Source organism: Castor canadensis, chromosome 13, assembly GCF_047511655.1.
Source record: "Castor canadensis chromosome 13, mCasCan1.hap1v2, whole genome shotgun sequence".
NCBI classification, from domain to species: domain Eukaryota; kingdom Metazoa; phylum Chordata; class Mammalia; order Rodentia; family Castoridae; genus Castor; species Castor canadensis.
The window spans coordinates 39,261,447-39,281,136 of record NC_133398.1 but is presented as its reverse complement, the minus strand read 5'-3'; the positions used below and the strand labels follow the sequence as shown (position 1 = coordinate 39,281,136).

Genomic DNA, 19,690 nt, shown 5'->3' with positions numbered 1-19,690 from the left:
TTCTCTCCTTAGTCTGTCCTTTGTTACCCTGAGTCTTCTCATTTATTGGAGTCACATGGATGAAACTTCTAGTCCTTCATCTTACCCAGATCCCAAATAGTGCTATCTCCACATAAGTCTTACTTTTTTGTATGTTGGCAGGTGGGGAGAGGCAGCACTGGGGTTTGAACTTAGGGCCTCATGCTTACTAAGCAGATGCTCTACCACTTGAACCACTCCCCAACCCTCCACATAAATCTTTATATTTATTTAGGTCTTTCAAAAGTTTTCTTTGAGCAATGTTTTGTTTTCAGCTTACAGGTCTTTCACTCTCTTGATTACATTGACTCCTTTACATGCCAATTATAAATGGAATCTGAAAGAATATCTTTTTTGGGCTTATTTCTTGCTGGTACCTAGAGATAAAACTGAATGGCTGCTGTTATCCTACTACTTTGCTGAATTTATTAGCTTTCTTGTGGATTCTTTGAAATTTTCCATATGTGAGATAAGTCATTTGTGAGTAGAGATGATTTTACTTTTTCCTTTCAACTCATATTCCTTATATTTCTTATCTAACTATGCCATCTAGAAACTTCCAGTACTATGGTAGATAGCAGTGTTGAAAAGAAGTTTCCTTGCCTTGCTCCTGATCATAGGATAAATGCTTTCAGTCTTTTACCATTGAGCACGATGTTAGCCGTAAGTTTTTCATAAGATAAAGATAAAAAGATAAAGATAGATAACTTTCTTTCTAGTTAAAGCTTTCAGAGTGATTTTTATCATGAATTGGCCAAATTCATTGTCTGCATCATTTAAGATGTTCTTAATACTTCATTTCTAAATACTTGCTATATGTGTTTGAAGTCATCTGAATATACTTAGGATTAAGTGTTGTCATTTATATAAATATAAATATATATTATAACTTATATAAATATATTAACAGCAGTTGGAGCATTTAGCACGTAATATTTTATTTCTAAATGCACAATATAACTCAGCAGGTCAGATGTAGACCTGCTGAAAAGCTTAAACAGCAGGGAGTATGGGCTGTAGAGGGTACATGGTCGGTGTCCTTGCCCTAGTTCATGCCATTGCATTGCCCAGAAATTTTATTTTTACACATATTAAACTCTGAACTAAGTAATATACTCCTCTGGTATAATACCTATGTTCTGTTCTTCAGCAAAACCAGGCTGCTTAATTTTTAAGAGTGGGTAGAATAATGGATCCTTCAAAATGTCCACATCCTGATCCTTCGCACCTGTAAATTTAGGTTGCAAAGCAAAAGGTAATTTGCTAAATCAGTTGACTTTAAAATAGAAAAATTATTCTAGATTATCTGTATGGCCTAATCACAAAATTTTTTGTTATTGTTTGCTTTGTGTATTGGGATTTCAACTTATGCTTGCTAGGCAAACACTCTACTACTTATGTTATACTTCTAGTCCTTTTGCTTTTAGCATTTTTTTGAGATAGGGTTTGGTGTTTTTTTTCTGGGCCATCTTTGGACTGAGATGCTATCTTCACCTCCCATGTAGCTGGGATTATAGGCATTCACCACCACACCTGGCCTATTGGAAAAGGTTCTTTAAAGTAGAAGAGGGAAGCAGAAAATGAGTTGGAGGGGATGTGACACTGGAATAAAGGTGAAGAAAAATTTTGCTTTGAAGGTAGAGATGTGAGGCTAAGGGAAGACTGGGCTTTAGCAGCACACAGCACGTGGAAAGAGATTCTAATGTAGAGCCTCCAGAAGGGAATGCAGTGCTGGGAGCACACTGATTTTAGACCTATTAGACTTCCATCTACAGAAATATAAAATAATGAATTTGTGTTGACTTGTACCTTGACTTTTGTAGTAATTTGTGGCAGTATCAATAGAAAACAAATAGAAGCATATATGTATATTTTATGTTACAATTTATGATATTGGTTTATTTCTCCAGATAAACTCATGTCTAAATTTCCTTTAGGTTGTTAAAGTTGTATTAATTAATAGAAACCCATCTAAAAGCTTCCACAACCACAGAGCCTTTCATTTTTTTTCTGTCTCTCTTCCAATGTATTCTCTGCCCAAATACACATAGTTTCTCTTACTCTGTTGTTTCTTTTACCTTCATTTTGTACCTAACTATAATCCAGTTTTAGAATATAGTATTTGATATTTATTTTCCTAGAACTTCATTCTTCAAGTGTTCTACTTCCTTTATAATGAATTATATTATTTTGTATGTGTATCTAAATTTGAGTTATATAAGGTTTTTGTACTTTATTTTCTTATACATATAATTTTTAAAAAAATGTAATTGTCATCTTCCATTTTAGATTCTGGAGAGATAAGTGTGTTTTATTCAGTGCTGTCATTTCTGTTGAATAGTACTCCATATGACACAATAGGCAGTCCATATGTGTTTGAGGTAATCTGAATGTACTTGTGGATTAGATCCTATAATTTAAATTTACGAAGCAAAATATAACAACCACAGTGGTCAGTTCTTCCGACCATATATTCTAACTAACCATATCATGCTTGTCTACTTCTTTCTTATGTAAGTTTATTTCAGAAGGATGTTAGTACAGTCATGGTGTTTCTTTTTCAGCTAAGAAATATATCTTGCAGATTGGTCCAAATGAATATTTATAATATTTTAAATGTTTAATTCTTCAACTTTGAATTTGAACACAAAGAATTGTTTTCTCCTTTAATGAAAAGAAAATACGATTCTACGAATGAAGGGAACTTTGGCAGAAATGATGTACCTTTATTGCCCACCATGTTTCCTCCCACCTCAGATAGGGTCTCATGATGCAGCCCAGACTCGCCTCACACTTGAGATTCTTTTGCCTCCGCCTCCGCCTCCCCGGTGCTGGGATTACATGTGTGTTCTGTCACACTTGGCATATACATCACTTTTTAGGTATTTATGGAATGTGATACTTGTGTCTTGTAGAATGGAGATGTATGCATTTCGATTCTTCATCCACCTGTAGATGACCCACAGAGTGGAGAACTGCCCTCAGAAAGGTGGAACCCTACTCAGAATGTGAGGTAAGGTGTTGAAAAGGAATAATACTTTTTGGTGTTTTTTGTTTGTTTGTTTTTGAGATTGACTATCACTGTTGTTGCCCAGTCTGGCCTTGAACTCCTGGTTCAAGTGATCCTCCTGCTTCAGCCTCCCAAATAGCTGGGACTACAGAAGTCTGCCGCCTGAATCCTGAATAATGTACTTTTTGTGTGAGTCTTTTAAGAGTCTCGTTGTATTGTCTTTTAATCTGTGCAGAACAATCTTTCCTATGTTCGGTGGTTTTATTTTTAGCTACAGCTTTAAGAAGTATGTTTGCTTATCACTTTGAAATGTCTTACTTAGCATTAATGTGTATAATTCTCCTTTTCCTAAATTCATCATGGAAGAAATTTTTAAGTCTGAAGTCTTCCTCTTACATTAAGCCTGCTTCCTTGGATTCCATGACTTCTGTGTTTATATATTGCTAATTTATTCCTTTCCTTCCCCTTCCCCATCTCCCTCCCCTTTTTCCTTCTTTTTTCCCTCTCTTCTGTACTGGGGTTTGAACTGAGGGCCTCACGCTGGCCTAGCTTTTTACTTGAGATGGGGTCTCACCAACTTTTTGCCCCAACTGTCCTTGATCTGGGATCCTCCCAGTCTCCACCTCCCAAGTAGCTGGGATTTGCAGGTGTGAGCCACTGTGCCTGACCTATATAGCTTTTTTTTTTTTTCCCCTGTGGCACTGGGTTTTGAACTCAGGACCTCACACTTGCTAGGGAGGCACTCTACCACTAAAGCCACTCCACCAGCCCTGTTTTATGTTGGGTGTTTTCGAAATAAGGCCTCAAGAACTATTTGCCTGGGCTGCCTTCAAACTGTAATCCTCTTGATCTCTGCCTCCTTAGTAGCTAGGATTATAGGAATAAGCCACTGGTGCCTGGCTTAAAATAACTTTTTAAACTATACTTCTGTATGTTTTTAAGTAAAATTTTCATCATATATTTAAATAATTTAAAAATAATTTTGTGGGCTGCGGTTATGGCTCAAGTGGTAGAGCCCCTGAGGAGCAAATTGCAAGGCCCTGAGTTCAAACCCAGAACTGCTCCCCTCCCCACTCAAATAAAAAAAAAGTTTGTGTTTGCCTCACAAGTGTGAGGCCCTAATTTAATCCTCAGCACAACAGGGGAAAAACAAAAACAAAAACAAAAAAAACACATATCCTCTTCCTCTTGGAATCAAATTTCCATGGTACTTCCCCTACTGAATTTTTTCCTAATTCTGAAATTTTTACACTTGATATAGGTAGTACATTTCTACCACAAAAATTTTTGTGTAAAGTTTTTTGTGAGTTACAGGCTATAAATGTCAAACTCTGTATCTAATTATTAACATTTATTAATATACAGTTGATTAAAAACATAGTACAATTGTGAAATTCTTTTTTTCCCCCCGATACAGGGTTTCACTATGTAGCTTGTGACATTTAGCTGAGATATTTTCTAAGCAAGATGTACAAGGTACAGTCTGGGTATTCCTTTCTTCTTGAACAGTGAAAGTGCTAAGTTAGAGAGTTGTCAGGCAGAAGGGAATAAGTACTTGATTTGGAAAATTCTCAGGCTATCCAGGAATATCTCAGGCTATTCACTGGAAACCAGAACCAAGAATGTGGCCAAGAACTTGTTAAGATTATTAGGTCTGTGATTTATGGAGTTACTCAACCATCTGACTGAAGTCAGGTATGTGGCATTATCTAGGTAGGCTCTGTACAAACCCATATGTATCAATGTTGTGGAGTCCCTTAAACATTCCCTGGAAGATCAACAAGGCTTTAGGATTTTATTGTAGTTGATACACTGTCAGCCTGGGCCACAAGGGACAGAAATGGGATGAAATGAAGGAAGAATGACTCTGTGACAGAGTCATGAATACAGAGGGCCCAGCACAAGAAGTGTTCTGCTTCTGTCTTGTTTTTACGAGACAGACACACTACTCAGGCCAAGAGTGAGTCTAAGCTACCACAGTGCACTGGTATCTAAAAGTGGTTTCATATTCATGTATTTGGATTTCTTGTCCATAGCCACTTATAACTCAAGTCTGTTGTTCAGCACCACAGTGGCATATTCATAAAATAAAGTGCATGGAGGGCTCTTGCAGCCTGAAGAAAAGTATGAGACTTTAGTTAACTTTTTAGAACACAAGTCCATATGGATCAGAGGCCTGGTGAGTGGGGAAAGAACAGTACTCATTAGTTGGCTGTCTTGCATGAGAAGTTAGTATACTTTATGGAAGAAGAGATCCAGACAAACAGTGGGGAGGATGGTGGTGAGGGTAGTTTATGGAATTGGGAAGGTTTCTTTTTTTGTTTTTGGTTTTTGTTTTGGGCAGGACTGTTGAGATAGGGTCTCGTGAACTATTTGCCTAGGCTGGCTTTGAACTGTGATCCTCCTGATCTTTGCCTCCTAAATAGGTTAGGATTACACGTGTGAGCCACTGGTGCCCAGCTGTAATTGGGAAGTTTTAAAAAGCGTGCATTAGTCAGAAAAATAGTGAAACTGGGCATTGAAGGACCTCTGACACTGCCACATGTCTGACTAGGAGTTGGTAACGCTAAGCCTCTTCTTTGTGAAAGAAAGGAAAAAACCTACCTTAATTCTTGCTCGCTCCATAACTAAGTGGGAGCTGGAGAATCATCCTCAGACTTTGCCATAGAGTTCACAACTGCTTTCTGTGAGGTATCATCTCCAAAAGTATTTGTCATTCCTGTTATATACTCTAGGATAGGAATGTCTTGGTGGGACCAGATTGATGGATCCAGTCTAATAGCCACTGATTCATAGAAAAGGAAGTAGAATAAGCGAGTTTCCTTTCTAGTCTTTTTTTCTTTCTTTTTTTTTTTTTTTTTTGGCTGGGACTGGGGTTTGAACTCAGGGCTTTGCACTTGTAAAGCAGGTGCTCTACTTCTTGAGCCACACCTGGATCATTTTGCTTTGGTTATTTTGGAGATCCAGTCTTGTGAACTATTTGCTGGAGCTGGCTTTGAAATGTGACCTTCCCCATCTCAGCCTTCCAGGTAGCTGGGATTATAGGTGTAAGCCACTGAGGCCTGGCCTTTCTAGTCTTCTTCGTTCCATTGAACGGGCAGAATGTCACGGTCTGCCCCAAACATTGGATGGCAGAGTAGTCAAGCCCAGAGGAAGAAGCTGTCCCATTCCTAGGGCTCTTTAAAACCTCACTCTGAGCTAGTTGATTTTATTTTCTCCCTTGATTTTCTTGAGTTCAGGTAACCTCAACCTGCCATTTTCTTTCTGTACAAGTAATACTTTATGCACTTGAATTTTTTACTTTTTAAGCTAAAAATGTATCAGTTATCAGCAGTTCCAGCACAGCACAGCAGGAACTGTTCAATTTCTTACTTGCTTTAGCAGCATAAAGAAAAGCTGCTTGTAATATGTGAACCAATTAAGCTACTATATTTTACCATTAGCCACCCTGTTTTCTCAATCACAACTTTGTCCTGATAGTCTCTTTAAATCTCTTCCATGTTGGAACATGTAATGAGGGCAGAGTTTTAACTGGGGAAGAGTGGAAATAAGAGATTAAATGGACCCAGGGCAATTAGAAGGATCAGGGTAGAATACAAAGTAAGTTGCAAGTGGCATCACAGTATGTGGGATTTACATTTGTTGCAAGAGAGCTGGGCTTCACTTATCCTCACATTAGCCTTCACCAAATTCTAGGCCTATGAAATCCAAAGTCTAAATCTCTGCGTGTGTGTGTGTCTGTGTGGGAAGAGTAAGGTTAGCTTAGGTTTTTAAGAATGAGTCCTCTCTAACTGCTCACATGTTGCCTGGAGGAATATATGTATACACTGGGAGAAAAATGTCAGTCTTTCATTCTGCAAAATTCTTAATTTTTCTGGCAAATTAAGATGGTAAGACCTCAACTGCTTCCCAACTGCTCATAGAAAGGGGGTGACCACTTAATTGGTTTTCTGCCTCCCTGAAAGAAAATTAGGTTTTTGCCACTGATTGAGCCTTTTGAAACACCTCACCCTTTTCTGGAAGTTGCTGTCTCTAACTTTTTATCAGTATCAATCTGTGTTCAGGGGAAAAAAAAAACTTTGATTAGTCTATGTACAAAACTTTAAAATCTACATTATTTTTAGACTTTGCTTCTTTGTGCTTGGGTGCATCATCCTGGCCACCCCAAGTGGTTGTGAGAGTTCTCTGCAGTCTGTGGGCTGGTAGTATGCTGATATTGCAGAGTTTCCTACCTAATTTTCATTTGGTGAGATTTCTCTTAGATGTACAAGTTTCAGCTTATTTATTGGCTTAAAAAATACTCCTTTGGTATGGTCCCTTTGGGGCTGTTTGGGAGAAAGAGAAACCAACAATGTAATTTTTTATATTAAACTGAATGTTGACTGTATTTTTTTCCTGAAATATTCGAACAGTGTTTATTTTTACTTTTTTAATTATATTATTGTTGTACAACTTTACAGAAGATCTTACAATAAATGAGCATGATGGAGGGGGCAAATAGAACTTAGAACCTCACACTTGCTAGGCAGGCACTCTACCACTTCAGCTGTGCCTCCAGTCCTTTTTGCTTTACTTATTTTTCAGATAGGCTTTCAAAATTTTGCTCAGACCAGCCTGGACTACTATCTTCCTACCTATGCCTCCCCCATAGCTGGTATCATAGGAGTGCACCAACACATCCAACTTACTTGTTGAGATGGATGTTTGCTAACTTTTTGCCTGAGAGGGCCATGAAGTGCAGTTCTCCCTGATATCTGCCTCCTGAGTAGCTGTGCCCAGCCTTATTTTTCACACATGCCTGAGATCTGTAGAATGTCACAACTTTCTGGTTTGCTATTTGCTAGCCTCTCTCTGTGTGTATGTGTATTCACAACCCCTTTGTATAATACTTTGTCATTATCTTGTTTTTCTAACAGGTTTTATGTATGTCTTCTGAAGAAAGCTTTGTATGACCTTTTACTCACATTTTCTTTCCCTTATAGGATGTTAAGTGAGTCCATTTCCCATTATTAGCAGTGATGAATTTCTTTGCATCTCTTTGATGTAATTACTGAAGAAATCAAGAAAACTCTTGGGGGAAGGGTGCAAAGAAGTTTTCTTAACCTACTAAGAAGGGTGTGTGTGACAAATGGATTTTAACTAGAGGGGGAAAGTTTTCCTTGAAAGTATCTTTGCCATAATCCTGAGTAATCACATAACAGACTCTTAACCTGTTAGGAAAAGGTTTCATCAATCAAGCCTCTACTTTTAATTTTTGCCTGGGGCCAGGAGCAAAAGACTGTCTTACAACAGTTAATGAGAAAAGGTAGAGACATGCTTGTTCTTCTCATTTTTCTCCTGACATTCGTGCACAAAACTTTTAGGGGAAAAAAAATCTAGGAATAATTTGGAACATTTTGGAGCTTATCATGCATCTTTGGTTATTTAACTAGCAGGAACTTTAATCCCTGTGATTAAATGAAACATTGAATTCTCATCTATGGGTAAAATTTGCCCGTGTGCACAGGGATGGAATCCAGCTTGCTCACTGTTGTACATAGGACATTTTACCTGGTGCCTTTGGCAGACAGTGCATACTTGGTAAATATTTCTAATAAAGATTTTGGTTACTCAGGCTAGTTCTTCCATATCAAGGCTTTGCTTTCCCTCTATTCTCTTTCTTTACAAGTATGACATATGTAATACTGTTTTTCAAATCTTTTAAATGGCTACAATAAAAACTGGATGTATAAAATAGTATCTTATCCTCTCCCATAGGGAAAAAATGCCTTAAGGTTAAATATTTTATACTTCTCCTACTCCTTACTTGAAAACTTCCAGATGTCCACTTCTTTGCAAGATGGAACATACAGCCGGTTGAGACTCTGCAGAGTTCATTTTATGCCCTGCAATATGACCTTTTTGCTATATTGTCTGCCTTGCCCCCTGTTAGCAGCTTGTTTTCTTTTGTTTGAGACAGGGTTTCACTTTATAGCCAAGGCTGGCCTCAAACTCATGGTTCTCCTGCCTCACCTTCCTGAGTTCTGGTATTGCAGATATGTACCAACACCCTGTTATTTAGCCTAGCCAGCTGAGTACTAAAAACAAAATTTTATGATGGTCCTTTTCTCTAAAGGCTCAAAATATAACCTCAAATTGTATCAGAAAAATTTTAAGGGAAGGAAAACTTAAAATCTAATTGTAATAACTCTGATGAACATTGGTATTGCAACTGACCCCTTTTTTCTGTTTTCAGGACTATCCTGTTAAGTGTAATCTCACTGCTTAATGAGCCCAACACCTTCTCCCCAGCCAATGTGGATGCTTCGGTTATGTTTAGGAAATGGAGGGACAGCAAAGGAAAAGACAAAGAATATGCTGAAATCATTAGGTAAGGTATTTAGTTTGTTCTACTACTTTAAGTCTTATAAACCCAAAATGTATTCTGGAACTAAGAGTTTAAATCAAACTTAAATATCCTTTCTAGTTCAGGGTAATTTTTCTCAACTAGATTTATAGTATGGAAAGGGAAGATTTCTTCCCTTTGAACTTGGCTATTAAGACAGTACCCACTAGAAGACAGTGCTGCAGTAGATCCAGTTTCCTAGAAGCCAGAGAGATTCGTTTTTTTTGGGGTGGCACTGGGGTTTGAACTGTACTTTGTGCTTTGTGGCACTCAGCCACAACTCCAGTTCATTTTGCTCTGGTTATTTTGGAGATAAGGGTCTCATAAACTATTCGCCCTTACTGGCCTCAAACTGCAGTCCTCCTAATCGCATTCTCCAAAGTAGCTAGGATTACGAGGTGTGAGCCACTGGCTCTCCCACATTGTTTTGAGACTGGGTAACCCATTGTTACCTAAGTCTCCTGAATACTGGGACCACAGGGATGTACCACCATACCTGGCTCAACATTCAGCTTCTTAACTAGTGAAATTAGCAGGCTCTGTTTCATAGCCATTTTGGAGGCCTTCTTTTGGACTTTCAACATGTTCATTAAATGTAACAAGCTTATCTAAGATATTCTAGACCTACCAAATATATGAAAGACAGTAATTTGTTTTCAGTGTTTTAATTAATGAAGCTCTATAGTTTACTGGCATTTTTGGCCATAGTAGCTAGTATCCACTGGGCATCCTCATTGTTAACACTAATACATAGTATAACTGAGACCTAGAATAAGAACTAGAAGACTGGAATCTACTGCTGGCTTTGCCTCATCTCATGTGATCAATTATCAGCTAACTTGGGTCTTTAGTTCTTCCTTCTGTATAAAAGTACAACATAGAAGGTATCCGGGTCAAACTTCCCTTTGTTAGTCCACACCTTAGTAAGACATAGGTGTACATAATAGTACCCAAGAATTTTGCAAAAATTTTAGCTCCCCTTAATACCTTAAAATAGATCCCCCAAATACAGTTCCAACTTGATCTGTGCATGCATTCAGTTACCACTCTCATAGATTTATAAATCTAGTTGTCATGATACCATGCCAGATGAAAACAAAAAAGTACTAATAAATCACATTATGTGACTGCTGAATATAAATCAGCCGTTGTTTTCTGTCCATTAGACCCTTCCTGAACCATAGCTATTTAGTGAGAGAACAAGGATAGTCTAGGTATCTGCACATACTGGGTTTTTGTATTGAATCATCCGTTACTACAGTGGTTGATACATACCAAAGATTGATAGTTATTAGTACAGACAGTAAGGACCTATAGGAATTTAAAGGAGCAGGACTGTACTGAGATGAAAGATGGGAATGCTTCACAGAACAGCATTGGAGCATTGTTTAAGGAAAGGTGGGATTCAGTAAACAAAGAATGCATGCAGGAGTATTCCCAAGGTACTTCTTTATATTTCTTAATTTGTCTTAAGGGACTATTTGTATAATTGTTGATTTTTTTTTTTCCCCAACAATTATGTACCAGGTTTGTGTCAGGTACTTTGCTAGGTCATTAAGGCAGGCCTTTCTCCTTAGGAATCTCACACCTGGCAAGCATTTATAAATAAACGACCATGTAATATGGTAAGTGCAACTGTAGAAGCCAAAATAAGATACACTGGAGAACAGATAATGGAGTTCTAATGAAAGATAATTCTTGATAACAAGGATTTTTCAGATAAGGAAAAAGCCTCTATAAAAAAGAAGCATGTTTACCAAAATACAGGTGTATGATATGGCATGTCAAGTGCATTATAATTTTATTTCAATAAACTTAAGCAACAGAGGCACTAGGTCTCAAGAGACAGGGAATCACAATAAGATTTTTTTGTTTATTTTTTGTTTAGACGGGATTTGAACTCAGAGCTTCGTACTTACAAACCAGGCGCCCTACTGCGTGGGCCTCACCTCCAGTCCATTTTGTTCTGATTATTTTTGGAGACAGGGGTCTCAGGAACTATGTGCCCAAGATGGTTTCAACCCAAGATCCTTCTGCTCTCAGCCTTGCAAGTAGTTAGAATTACAGGCGTGAGTCACTGCTGCCCAGGAAGAGAGAATGGTTCTAGATTTTGGAGATGATGGGGTGTCACTTTGGAATTTTAGAGAGGGAGTAGATGATCTTATTTGCAATCTAGAAGAACTCAGTTGACCAGAGAACCAGCATGGATTGAACCGAGGAAGTAATGGCAACTGGAATGAAATGCAGATTTGAAGTATTTAAAATATAAAGAAACAGGACTTTGAAGCAGAGCATGGTGTGCTCCTGAGATCCCAGCACTTGGTAGGCTGAGGCAAGAGTATGAGGCTAGCTTGGGCTACATAGTGAGACAAAACAAAAAAGAGGGCTGGAGGTGTGGCTCAAGCAGTAGAGTGCCTGTCCTCACATGCTTGAGGCTCTGAGTTCAATCCCTAGTACCACGAAAACAAACCTTTGGAGTAAGATTTACATTTTAGGAACCAGTACTTTTTCAGTGAGAGAAGAAAAACAAAGAGAAATTGGCCACAGAGGTAGAAAATAACAAAGTTTTGCTGAGTTAGTTAATATCAGCAGCCTGGAGACATCAAAAGGCATTTGGCTTTTCAAAGTATCTAGAGTTCAGAAGAAAGTATGGGAGGAAGTCTTATGACTTGTGAATTGTCAGTATAAATGGAGAGGTGAATAAAATCTTGGGAACCAATGAGATGTCTTAGGGAGAATGCTGAGATTGAAGCCTAGAAACCCAGTGTGCAAGGCATGGCAACATATTGAAGGCTTCAAGAGTAACTTAAAGTGCTCTGACTGGAAAGGATATAGTGAAGATCAGGCTTCCCAACCACTTTTCCTCTCCAATTTTGATGACTCAAGTTTTTGTATTAGGTAGTGGTGCTATTACTGAAGGATGATGTGAGTGAGCAGATGGCTACCTTAAATTGGGTTCTCTCTGGAGCTGGGTGTGTAGGTCAGTGGTGGAGGGAGGCAAGTAGATAGGGAAAGAACTGGTCCAGACAGAAAAGTCAAGTAAGTGTGGTCCAGGTACTAATAAAAGGGCTGGGGCTGTAGCTCAGTGATACAACATTTGTCAGGAGTAAGCTCTGGATTCCATCCCCAGCTTGCACTCACCCAAAGTGCCAAAACAAAACAAAAAACGTGTGTGGCCTGTATGTGTTGTTGGTATTGGAGAAAGCAGTGGGCTGTGAGAACCAAAGAATGGATTGTATAAGACTCTGGAATGCAGCATGAAGTATTCAGATCTTACTTTCAATGTAAAACTGTGAGATTGGTGGTAAGAAAGAACCAAAAAATTGGTTGATTTGTGGCTAACATTTGATAGCCACTACTTTAAATGTTTTCTCTCCAAAAGGTCATTGTTAAGCTTCCTCCAAAATGGTACCTGATGGGTTGAAAGCCTTAGGTATAGTACAGAATATCTGTCAGATGCTTTTAGGCAGGTGCCAAGATAGCAGAGCGATAAGGAATCTTAAGGCCAATTATTAAATCCATCTACAAAACAGATGTTTACCATAAACCATTTTTGTGTCATCCTCCCGTCAGGAAACAGGTTTCAGCCACTAAGGCCGAAGCAGAAAAAGATGGAGTAAAGGTCCCCACTACCCTGGCGGAATACTGCATCAAAACTAAAGTGCCTTCCAATGACAACAGCTCAGATTTGCTTTATGACGACTTGTACGACGACGATATTGATGATGAAGATGAGGAGGAAGAAGATGCCGACTGTTATGATGATGATGATTCTGGGAATGAGGAGTCGTGACGGGCTCCTTTACTGCCCCTGTAACTGCCCTGCCGTCTCAGGCCAAAGGGAGGGGAGCAAGTGGGGACCTAGCAGTGGCCCCTCAGCAAAAACTTATTCACAGGGGGTGGGGAAAACAAACACAGCTCCTGCTGGCTCCCCTTATGGATCTCAGTTTGCTCCTTTTTATGGACCTTTAATGGAGAGAAAGTAATCCTCCACAGAATGTCTGAATTCTTGCATTCTTTACCCTTCCATCACTGTATTGATTTTTTTTTTTTCTTCAAAAACCACCATCACCCAAACTCCTGCCTCACTTCATCTCTACAGAATGTTCACAGCAAAACACATTTGGTCTGTTTTTTAGATTCCTAAAGAATTAAATAGTCAAGACATTTAATGTGTTTAAAGCTGGGAACCTGTAGGGAGTTCACAAGTGCTGCATATATTGGGTAGCAAAAGGAAATGGGGGGGAAAAAAAACAAAAAAACCCACAAACCCACAAAAAAATTGCCAAGGTTTAGCTGCTTATTCACATTAGTGTGTGTGCATTTGTTCAGACCCATGGTGGTGACTTTTGTTTCTTTCCCTTCCTAAGGCTGGGAATCGGGGGGCATCAGGGACTGACTTCATGCTAAGCTTGATAAAGTGTGCTTCTTCTGCCTCTATGAAATCATCTAACATGGAGGCCTCAGCTACTCTGAGGAGAGATCAGATTTTGTTTTTTTTGAAATCGATTGGGATCTAAAGCCTAAAATAAATATTCATACTTTACATATAACTGAGCACTTGGTTGCTATTTATTTTAAAGGCAGGGTTGTTTTTTTTTCCCACCAAGGAGTGGGGCAAGTGGGGGAAATGGAAATTGTGTGAATTTTTAGTGACCAGAACAGAGTTAAAAATCACACCAGTTTTGATTGATGCTACTGAAGGGGGGAAAAAAAAGTCAAAAGTACTGGTGGCCACTGTTGGAAGAGGAAACATCGTTTTATGTATTTAACTTGGCCTTCCCCTCAAAGATGCACTCTCACCATGAGGTTTTTTGTTTTGGTTTAATTTAATTAGCCACTTTTAATTACTCAGTATTAATCCTAGGTGCATGTGTTAAGATTTTTGGTTTTCATTGAGCTGCTTATACTAATAATGATAAATGTGGAAGTGTGTGACATGAGTGACTGGTTCTTGCTTTCTTCATTGGATGTGATCTGGACTCTTTTTCTCATTTCAATGTACAATGTATGGAGTACAAGCAGAAACTGTGCATGGCACTTCCCACAGGCTTGCCTCTTCCGGCACAGGCAAGACGAGATTTTTCAGCCATGCAATTGTAGCTTTGTATTCCCAGATCTCAATTGTGTGTTGCTTTACTCAAGATTGAGATCCAGCAGCCTTCACCATCCAGGGACTTCTGATTTTGAAAGTGACTTTTATTACTGGGGTGTGTGAGTTCTTAGTGTTCTTTGAGTGGGGAAAATCAGATTTCAGAAGGAAAATACAGCAGGGACTGACTACAGTCGTAAATAAGATCTTTGTGCACCACTGTCATCTTTTTTCTTCAGATCATAGCTCAGAAAGAACCAAAGGGCAGATTAGGGACAAGGGTAGGACAGATCCTAGGATGTCCAGAGTAGGTGATTCTTACTTCCTTTAGCTCCTCCTTCCTTTCTGATCTCAGGGTTTTCATTCACTCTTCAAACTCCCATTTGCTATTTCCGAACAGCCTTCTCAAAAGTTTGGTCTTTTATTAAATGGGAATGTGTAACATGTTAAGTTCTTATGCGATACTGTGGAGCCTGGTCCCAGACTCTCTGTGTAATCTCCCCAGGACCAGGGCTGCTATTTGCACCCTAGACTCCAGTGATGTCACATTTAGGGAGCAGAGCAGCTGTGTATGACAGAATGTAAGTAAGTGTCTGAGTTCACATTCTCATCAGAAGGATGCTGGAACTGGCTTGTTGCTCCCCACACGCTTGAGTAACACTTCCAGATAGTCTGCAAACCCAGAGCCAAAGCCTCTCACAACGCTCTCCGACTTACTGCCCCATCTCTAGCATCGCACTCTCCACAAGTTTACAGCCAGTAGCTTGTTCTCACTGCTTGGAACCCTGAAGCTAAACCTTTCATTCCCCTTACTGCTAAAGCATCTCGATCCCAGGGCAGGCTACACACCTAAGCATTTTGGGAGGTGCTGTGCTATTCAGCTCTGTCCCATTAGATCCTGTTGGCCTGTGTTGCATGTTGACTCAGGGAGCCAGAGAGCTAAGCGGAGGTCGTACCTCTCAGCCCCTCTTGGTGTTACTTTTGTAGGCTTGGTTGCCTCTGGTGAGAGTACAATCAGTTCCAGAAGACTGGGGTATGTTGACCTGTTGGCGCTGGTAGACATTCTGGTAGTTAGACTGACTTCTAAAACCCAAATGCTGGTTCCAAACCTTCTATCCCTGAGAACATATCCTGTGGAAAGATACTTGAGTATGTAAGTAAGTTTTTTTCTTTTTGGGAGTGGATGGGGGTCTTAGACTCACACCAGAACCTTGGGAGTTGAACTGATTATTTGGTGTGAAATGAGCTCAAAAATCCTGCATTTTTAGATTCCTTTTGACTCTAATTGAGGCCTCACCACTGAATGCTCTTCAGTTCTATGTATTTTGAGGCTGAGTGGAGAATAAGATCATGATTCTGTTGCTTCTCTCAAAGTTCCCCCCCCCCCTTTTTTCTTACCATTCCAGAGTTCTTTTCTACTAGTCAGACTTTTTTTGTAGTCCTTTCTTTCTCCTTCCCTAGCAATTAGTTGCTTCTTTACTTGCTGGTTTCCTTTGGGCATATCTAGTATTGGAAGGGAATAATGTATAGTTTTCTCCTGAAAATTAACTCCCCACCCCTCCCATCCTGATTTAAAAAAAAAAAGGTTTACATTTACAACTAAAGATTCAGATGCAATTTTCAACTATTCTGAAACCAGCAGGACACACCTGACTTTTAATAGTTTTCTTAGATGAAATTGTAGATGTTTTTCTTCAGTTTAACTTATGAGAAAAGATTACCTGATGCATTTTGTGTTTACTTCCCCATTAGTGGTTTATTTTGTCTTTTTCTGCCCATCTGTCTACTAATAAAATGTGAAATAAAATATATCTGTATTGCTACTTCCCCATGGAATGACCCTCTTCTTTTTTTCCTTGTGTCAAAACTAAAAGGTGGTCTCAACATTTTCATTGTTACCTTGATTTTGCCCAGGACTCAGCTGAAAAATTAAAACCACCATCAGAACTGGCTGATCTGCCCTTATGACACCCCATCCAACTTACCTTCCAAGAATATAACCGTACCTGATGCATCTAAGCGTTTAAGGAAGACATGGTCATTTACTAAACTTGATTCTGAAACAAGGCGGTCTTTTCAAGGATGGAGGGGTACACTGCTGCTTTTCCTACGTAAACGTTTACATTGTCATCAGTATTCCCAACTTTCTGATGCCGATAGCAGGAATCAAGGAAAAGTACCTGTTAAGTTTTACATACTTGCCATCTCCATTGGTGCCGACTCTAGAAACCCAAAGAAGAAAAGGTAAAGAAAAACTAGCCCTTGGCTGATGGCTGTGACACAATGAGTTGACCAATACTCGAACATTCTTAATCCGAAACCTGATACTCAGTACTTCTGATACAGGCTTGACTTGAAGTAGCATTCATTTTGCTTATTAGCCTTGTCTGAAACAGTGATTAAGGACTGAAATTAGAGGCTGTAACACCTGGACAGCACATTTTTAGACCATAGACTGTTAGCCCCTGTCAATCAAGACTTTGGTTGATGAAAAAGCAAAGCATACCTGTTCATACAGTCTCTCAGGCCTTAAGCCCTGTGCTCACTTCTTGGCTTTACCCCACATTTTAAAGAAATTACCTTGCTCTGGCCATTCCTGTTGACAGGGCCTCGTAAGACTCCCTTATTCCTAAATCTATTAAGGGGTTATGAGAAAGCCCACATTGACTTTCATAAATATGACTTGGGTCCTGAAGAACATTGGCTATCTTTTCAGGCATATCATCTGGGCCAACAGGAGGTCTGGCAAAGGAGGAACTACCAACTCATGCCCCACGGTCTCTTATCAAAAGATTGTGGCCCTGTGAGGTTTTCTTTGTTCCTTTCAAGTCCAGGATGCCTCTCCCAGGGCCACCCCTCAAGCACACCACACAGAGACCATGTATGCTCTCAGAACTTTATTAGGTGTTGGGCAAGAGGAAACCCCTGAAACAGTTGCCCACCTGGTACAGGACAACTGGCATAGCGGAGCTTTTGCTTGGAGATGGGTGTTCACTGAAGTAGAAGCAGATCTTTGATTTTTTAAAGGGGAGCTGACTGGCTGAACATCTGAGACCCAGTTCAGATTCTTTTAAGGCCCAGAAAAAGGCAACAGGACCAGACCAGAAAGAGAAGTCCCTGCTCTCTGTGCAAACAGAGACCCAGTTTATGTTGGGCAGGAGATTATCTCTGCTATTCCCAGATCAAGATTTGGTGGAAGGAGGGCTGTGACAAATGACAATAGGAACAGGTTCTCAAAAACAGAGGTATAAAGTAATTACAGCGGGGAGAAAACTCACATAATGGTTCACAAGGGAGTGAGATAAATCGTGATTCTTCATTGGTACCTGACCCCAATACCCAAACTGCCTTGAACCAGTCCTTCAGTGGCTGCCCTTAGCAGCCCACTGAGCAGAGGGCCGAGTGGAAGGCCTAAGGGCAGAAGGGTTATGGGGGCCTTACTTGGCTATAGTGAGAAGGGGTCTGGATGGGGAGAGCAGACTTGACTGCCACCTGCAGCCACACCCCCTACTCCCCTAGGCTTCTATCACATTTACAAATACATACATAAATACATTACATACAATAGTGGGTCTGGGAGGCAGGCTCCCCACAGAGGCTCAGCTGACAAAATCACCTGTCTCAGAATTCTAGGAAAGGGCACTGGACTCCCAGAAATGTGCTCCATGTGCTCTGTCCTGTCCAGGGTAAGTCCTGCCCCAGAGCCCACCCTCTCTCTGGGGTCTAGTTTGTCCAGTATGGAGAGTTGCCATAGGTAGGTTTGGAGGCTTGAGACTTGGGTTGCAGGGAGCTGGGCTGGCTGCGCTGACCCGAGCCACTCTGAGGGAGAGAAGGAGAAAAGACTGTAAGGGCTGTCTGTAGTAGAACCCCAGCCCAGGCAGGGAAGCCACCTCCATCTCTCACTTACCTGGGCATCCTGTGGAAGGTGGTGGTGCAGCAGCTGTGAGTGAGGCTGCTGGTGGGCTGGCAGGATGTGTAGGAATGGTGGGGGTGCATAGCCAGGGGCTGCTCCAGGGGCCAGGGGCCCAGTGGAACCCAAGGCTGAAGGTAGGCTGAAAGGTGGAGGTGTTCCTGCATGAAATCCCTGCTTGTCAAAAGTCTGCCAGGCAAAGATAAAGGTGAGGGTCAGACTGAGCTGTACGTCCTACCAACCGACCTGCCCTTCTTTGTCCACCCTTACCTGTGTCTTGTTATACACAGAACCAGCCATATCAGGTAGGCCAGTGGTACTTGAAGACACCGATACCCCTAGGAGGAAAAACAATTCTTCCCTCAGCACTGGGTCCCAGATCAAAGGACACTGTGGAATAGCGCTGCCTGACAGAGTGTCAGGTCCTCCAGGCTTTTATCCTGAGGAGGAGGCATAAACACTACCTCTGCCTGGTCCAGAGCCAGCTGACTTGTTTGGCGCCTGTGATGATCCACCATAACCACCCTTAGTGTAGTCTCCTGCCGCTGTCCCCTGGGTCAAGTCATCATAACCTAGAATGGCAGGGTAGAAGATGCATGGGTAAGCTAAGTAAGCCTATCCTGTCACGTGTCTCTCTGCTGGGTGCATCCCTTACCTGTACTATAGTTGTGTTGACCATAACTAGCCTGCTGGAAAGGATTGGGAGGGGTGCTGAGGTTTACACTGTGCTGTTTCGCTGAGGCTGGTGGGACCTGGTGGGGCAGGCAGGTAAAGTATTAGTGTAAGAAAGTCAAGGTAGAGAACTTTTGAGCCTCAGCCATCAGGTGACATAGAACCAGAGAGGATCTGTATTTTCATTAAATGCAAACATCTGAAGGCAGAAGGAGAATGTAACCTCACCTACAGCCTGAATAACTCCTGAAGGCCAGATAAAACTTCAAGTGGGTATGACACTCCCCACACTCCCCACTTCTAATGGAGTATAGGTCCCAGGTTTCAACTGGCCAGGGTGAGGAACTGCATCCTCCGGGAAATACTCACGAACATAGGAGGCCCATACTGGAAGGCACTAGGCACGCCCGTGTAGTAGGGAAGGCCAGTGTAGCTATAGCCAGGTGGCAGCGTGGGATTCAAAAATGGCTGCTGGGCTGTGTGGTGGGCCTGGGATTGGCTCTGTGCTGGTTGAGCTGGTGCAGAGGGAGGTGCAGGGGATGCAGAGTCACCTCGGCCAAACTTTGTGATGTCACCTAGAAGAGAAACACTACCTGTACAACC

At 40.8% G+C, this 19,690-nt stretch overlaps 2 protein-coding genes across 10 annotated transcripts in view; one reads left to right on the top strand and one right to left on the bottom strand.

Moving 5' to 3' along the window:
- The window catches only part of Ube2r2 (ubiquitin conjugating enzyme E2 R2), an 87,304-nt gene extending 70,972 nt beyond the window's left edge, over positions 1 to 16,332 (top strand). For all 3 annotated transcript variants that reach the window (XM_074051598.1, XM_020163848.2, XM_074051599.1), the window contains 3 exons: positions 2,934 to 3,031; positions 9,264 to 9,398; positions 12,987 to 16,332. In XM_074051598.1, the coding sequence (XP_073907699.1) occupies positions 2,934 to 3,031; positions 9,264 to 9,398; positions 12,987 to 13,206 (453 nt within the window). In that variant the 3' untranslated portion in view covers positions 13,207 to 16,332. The remainder of the gene's footprint in view (positions 1 to 2,933; positions 3,032 to 9,263; positions 9,399 to 12,986) is intronic.
- Positions 16,333 to 17,387: 1,055 nt separating this feature from the next.
- Ubap2 (ubiquitin associated protein 2) overlaps positions 17,388 to 19,690 on the bottom strand; it is a 99,557-nt gene continuing 97,254 nt past the window's right edge. For all 7 annotated transcript variants that reach the window (XM_020163842.2, XM_020163846.2, XM_020163843.2 and 4 more), the window contains 6 exons: positions 19,457 to 19,662; positions 19,071 to 19,167; positions 18,880 to 18,987; positions 18,686 to 18,753; positions 18,413 to 18,604; positions 17,388 to 18,324 (listed from right to left, as the gene is read on the bottom strand). In XM_020163842.2, coding sequence (XP_020019431.2) covers positions 18,229 to 18,324; positions 18,413 to 18,604; positions 18,686 to 18,753; positions 18,880 to 18,987; positions 19,071 to 19,167; positions 19,457 to 19,662 — 767 coding nt within the window. In that variant the 3' untranslated portion in view covers positions 17,388 to 18,228. The remainder of the gene's footprint in view (positions 18,325 to 18,412; positions 18,605 to 18,685; positions 18,754 to 18,879; positions 18,988 to 19,070; positions 19,168 to 19,456; positions 19,663 to 19,690) is intronic.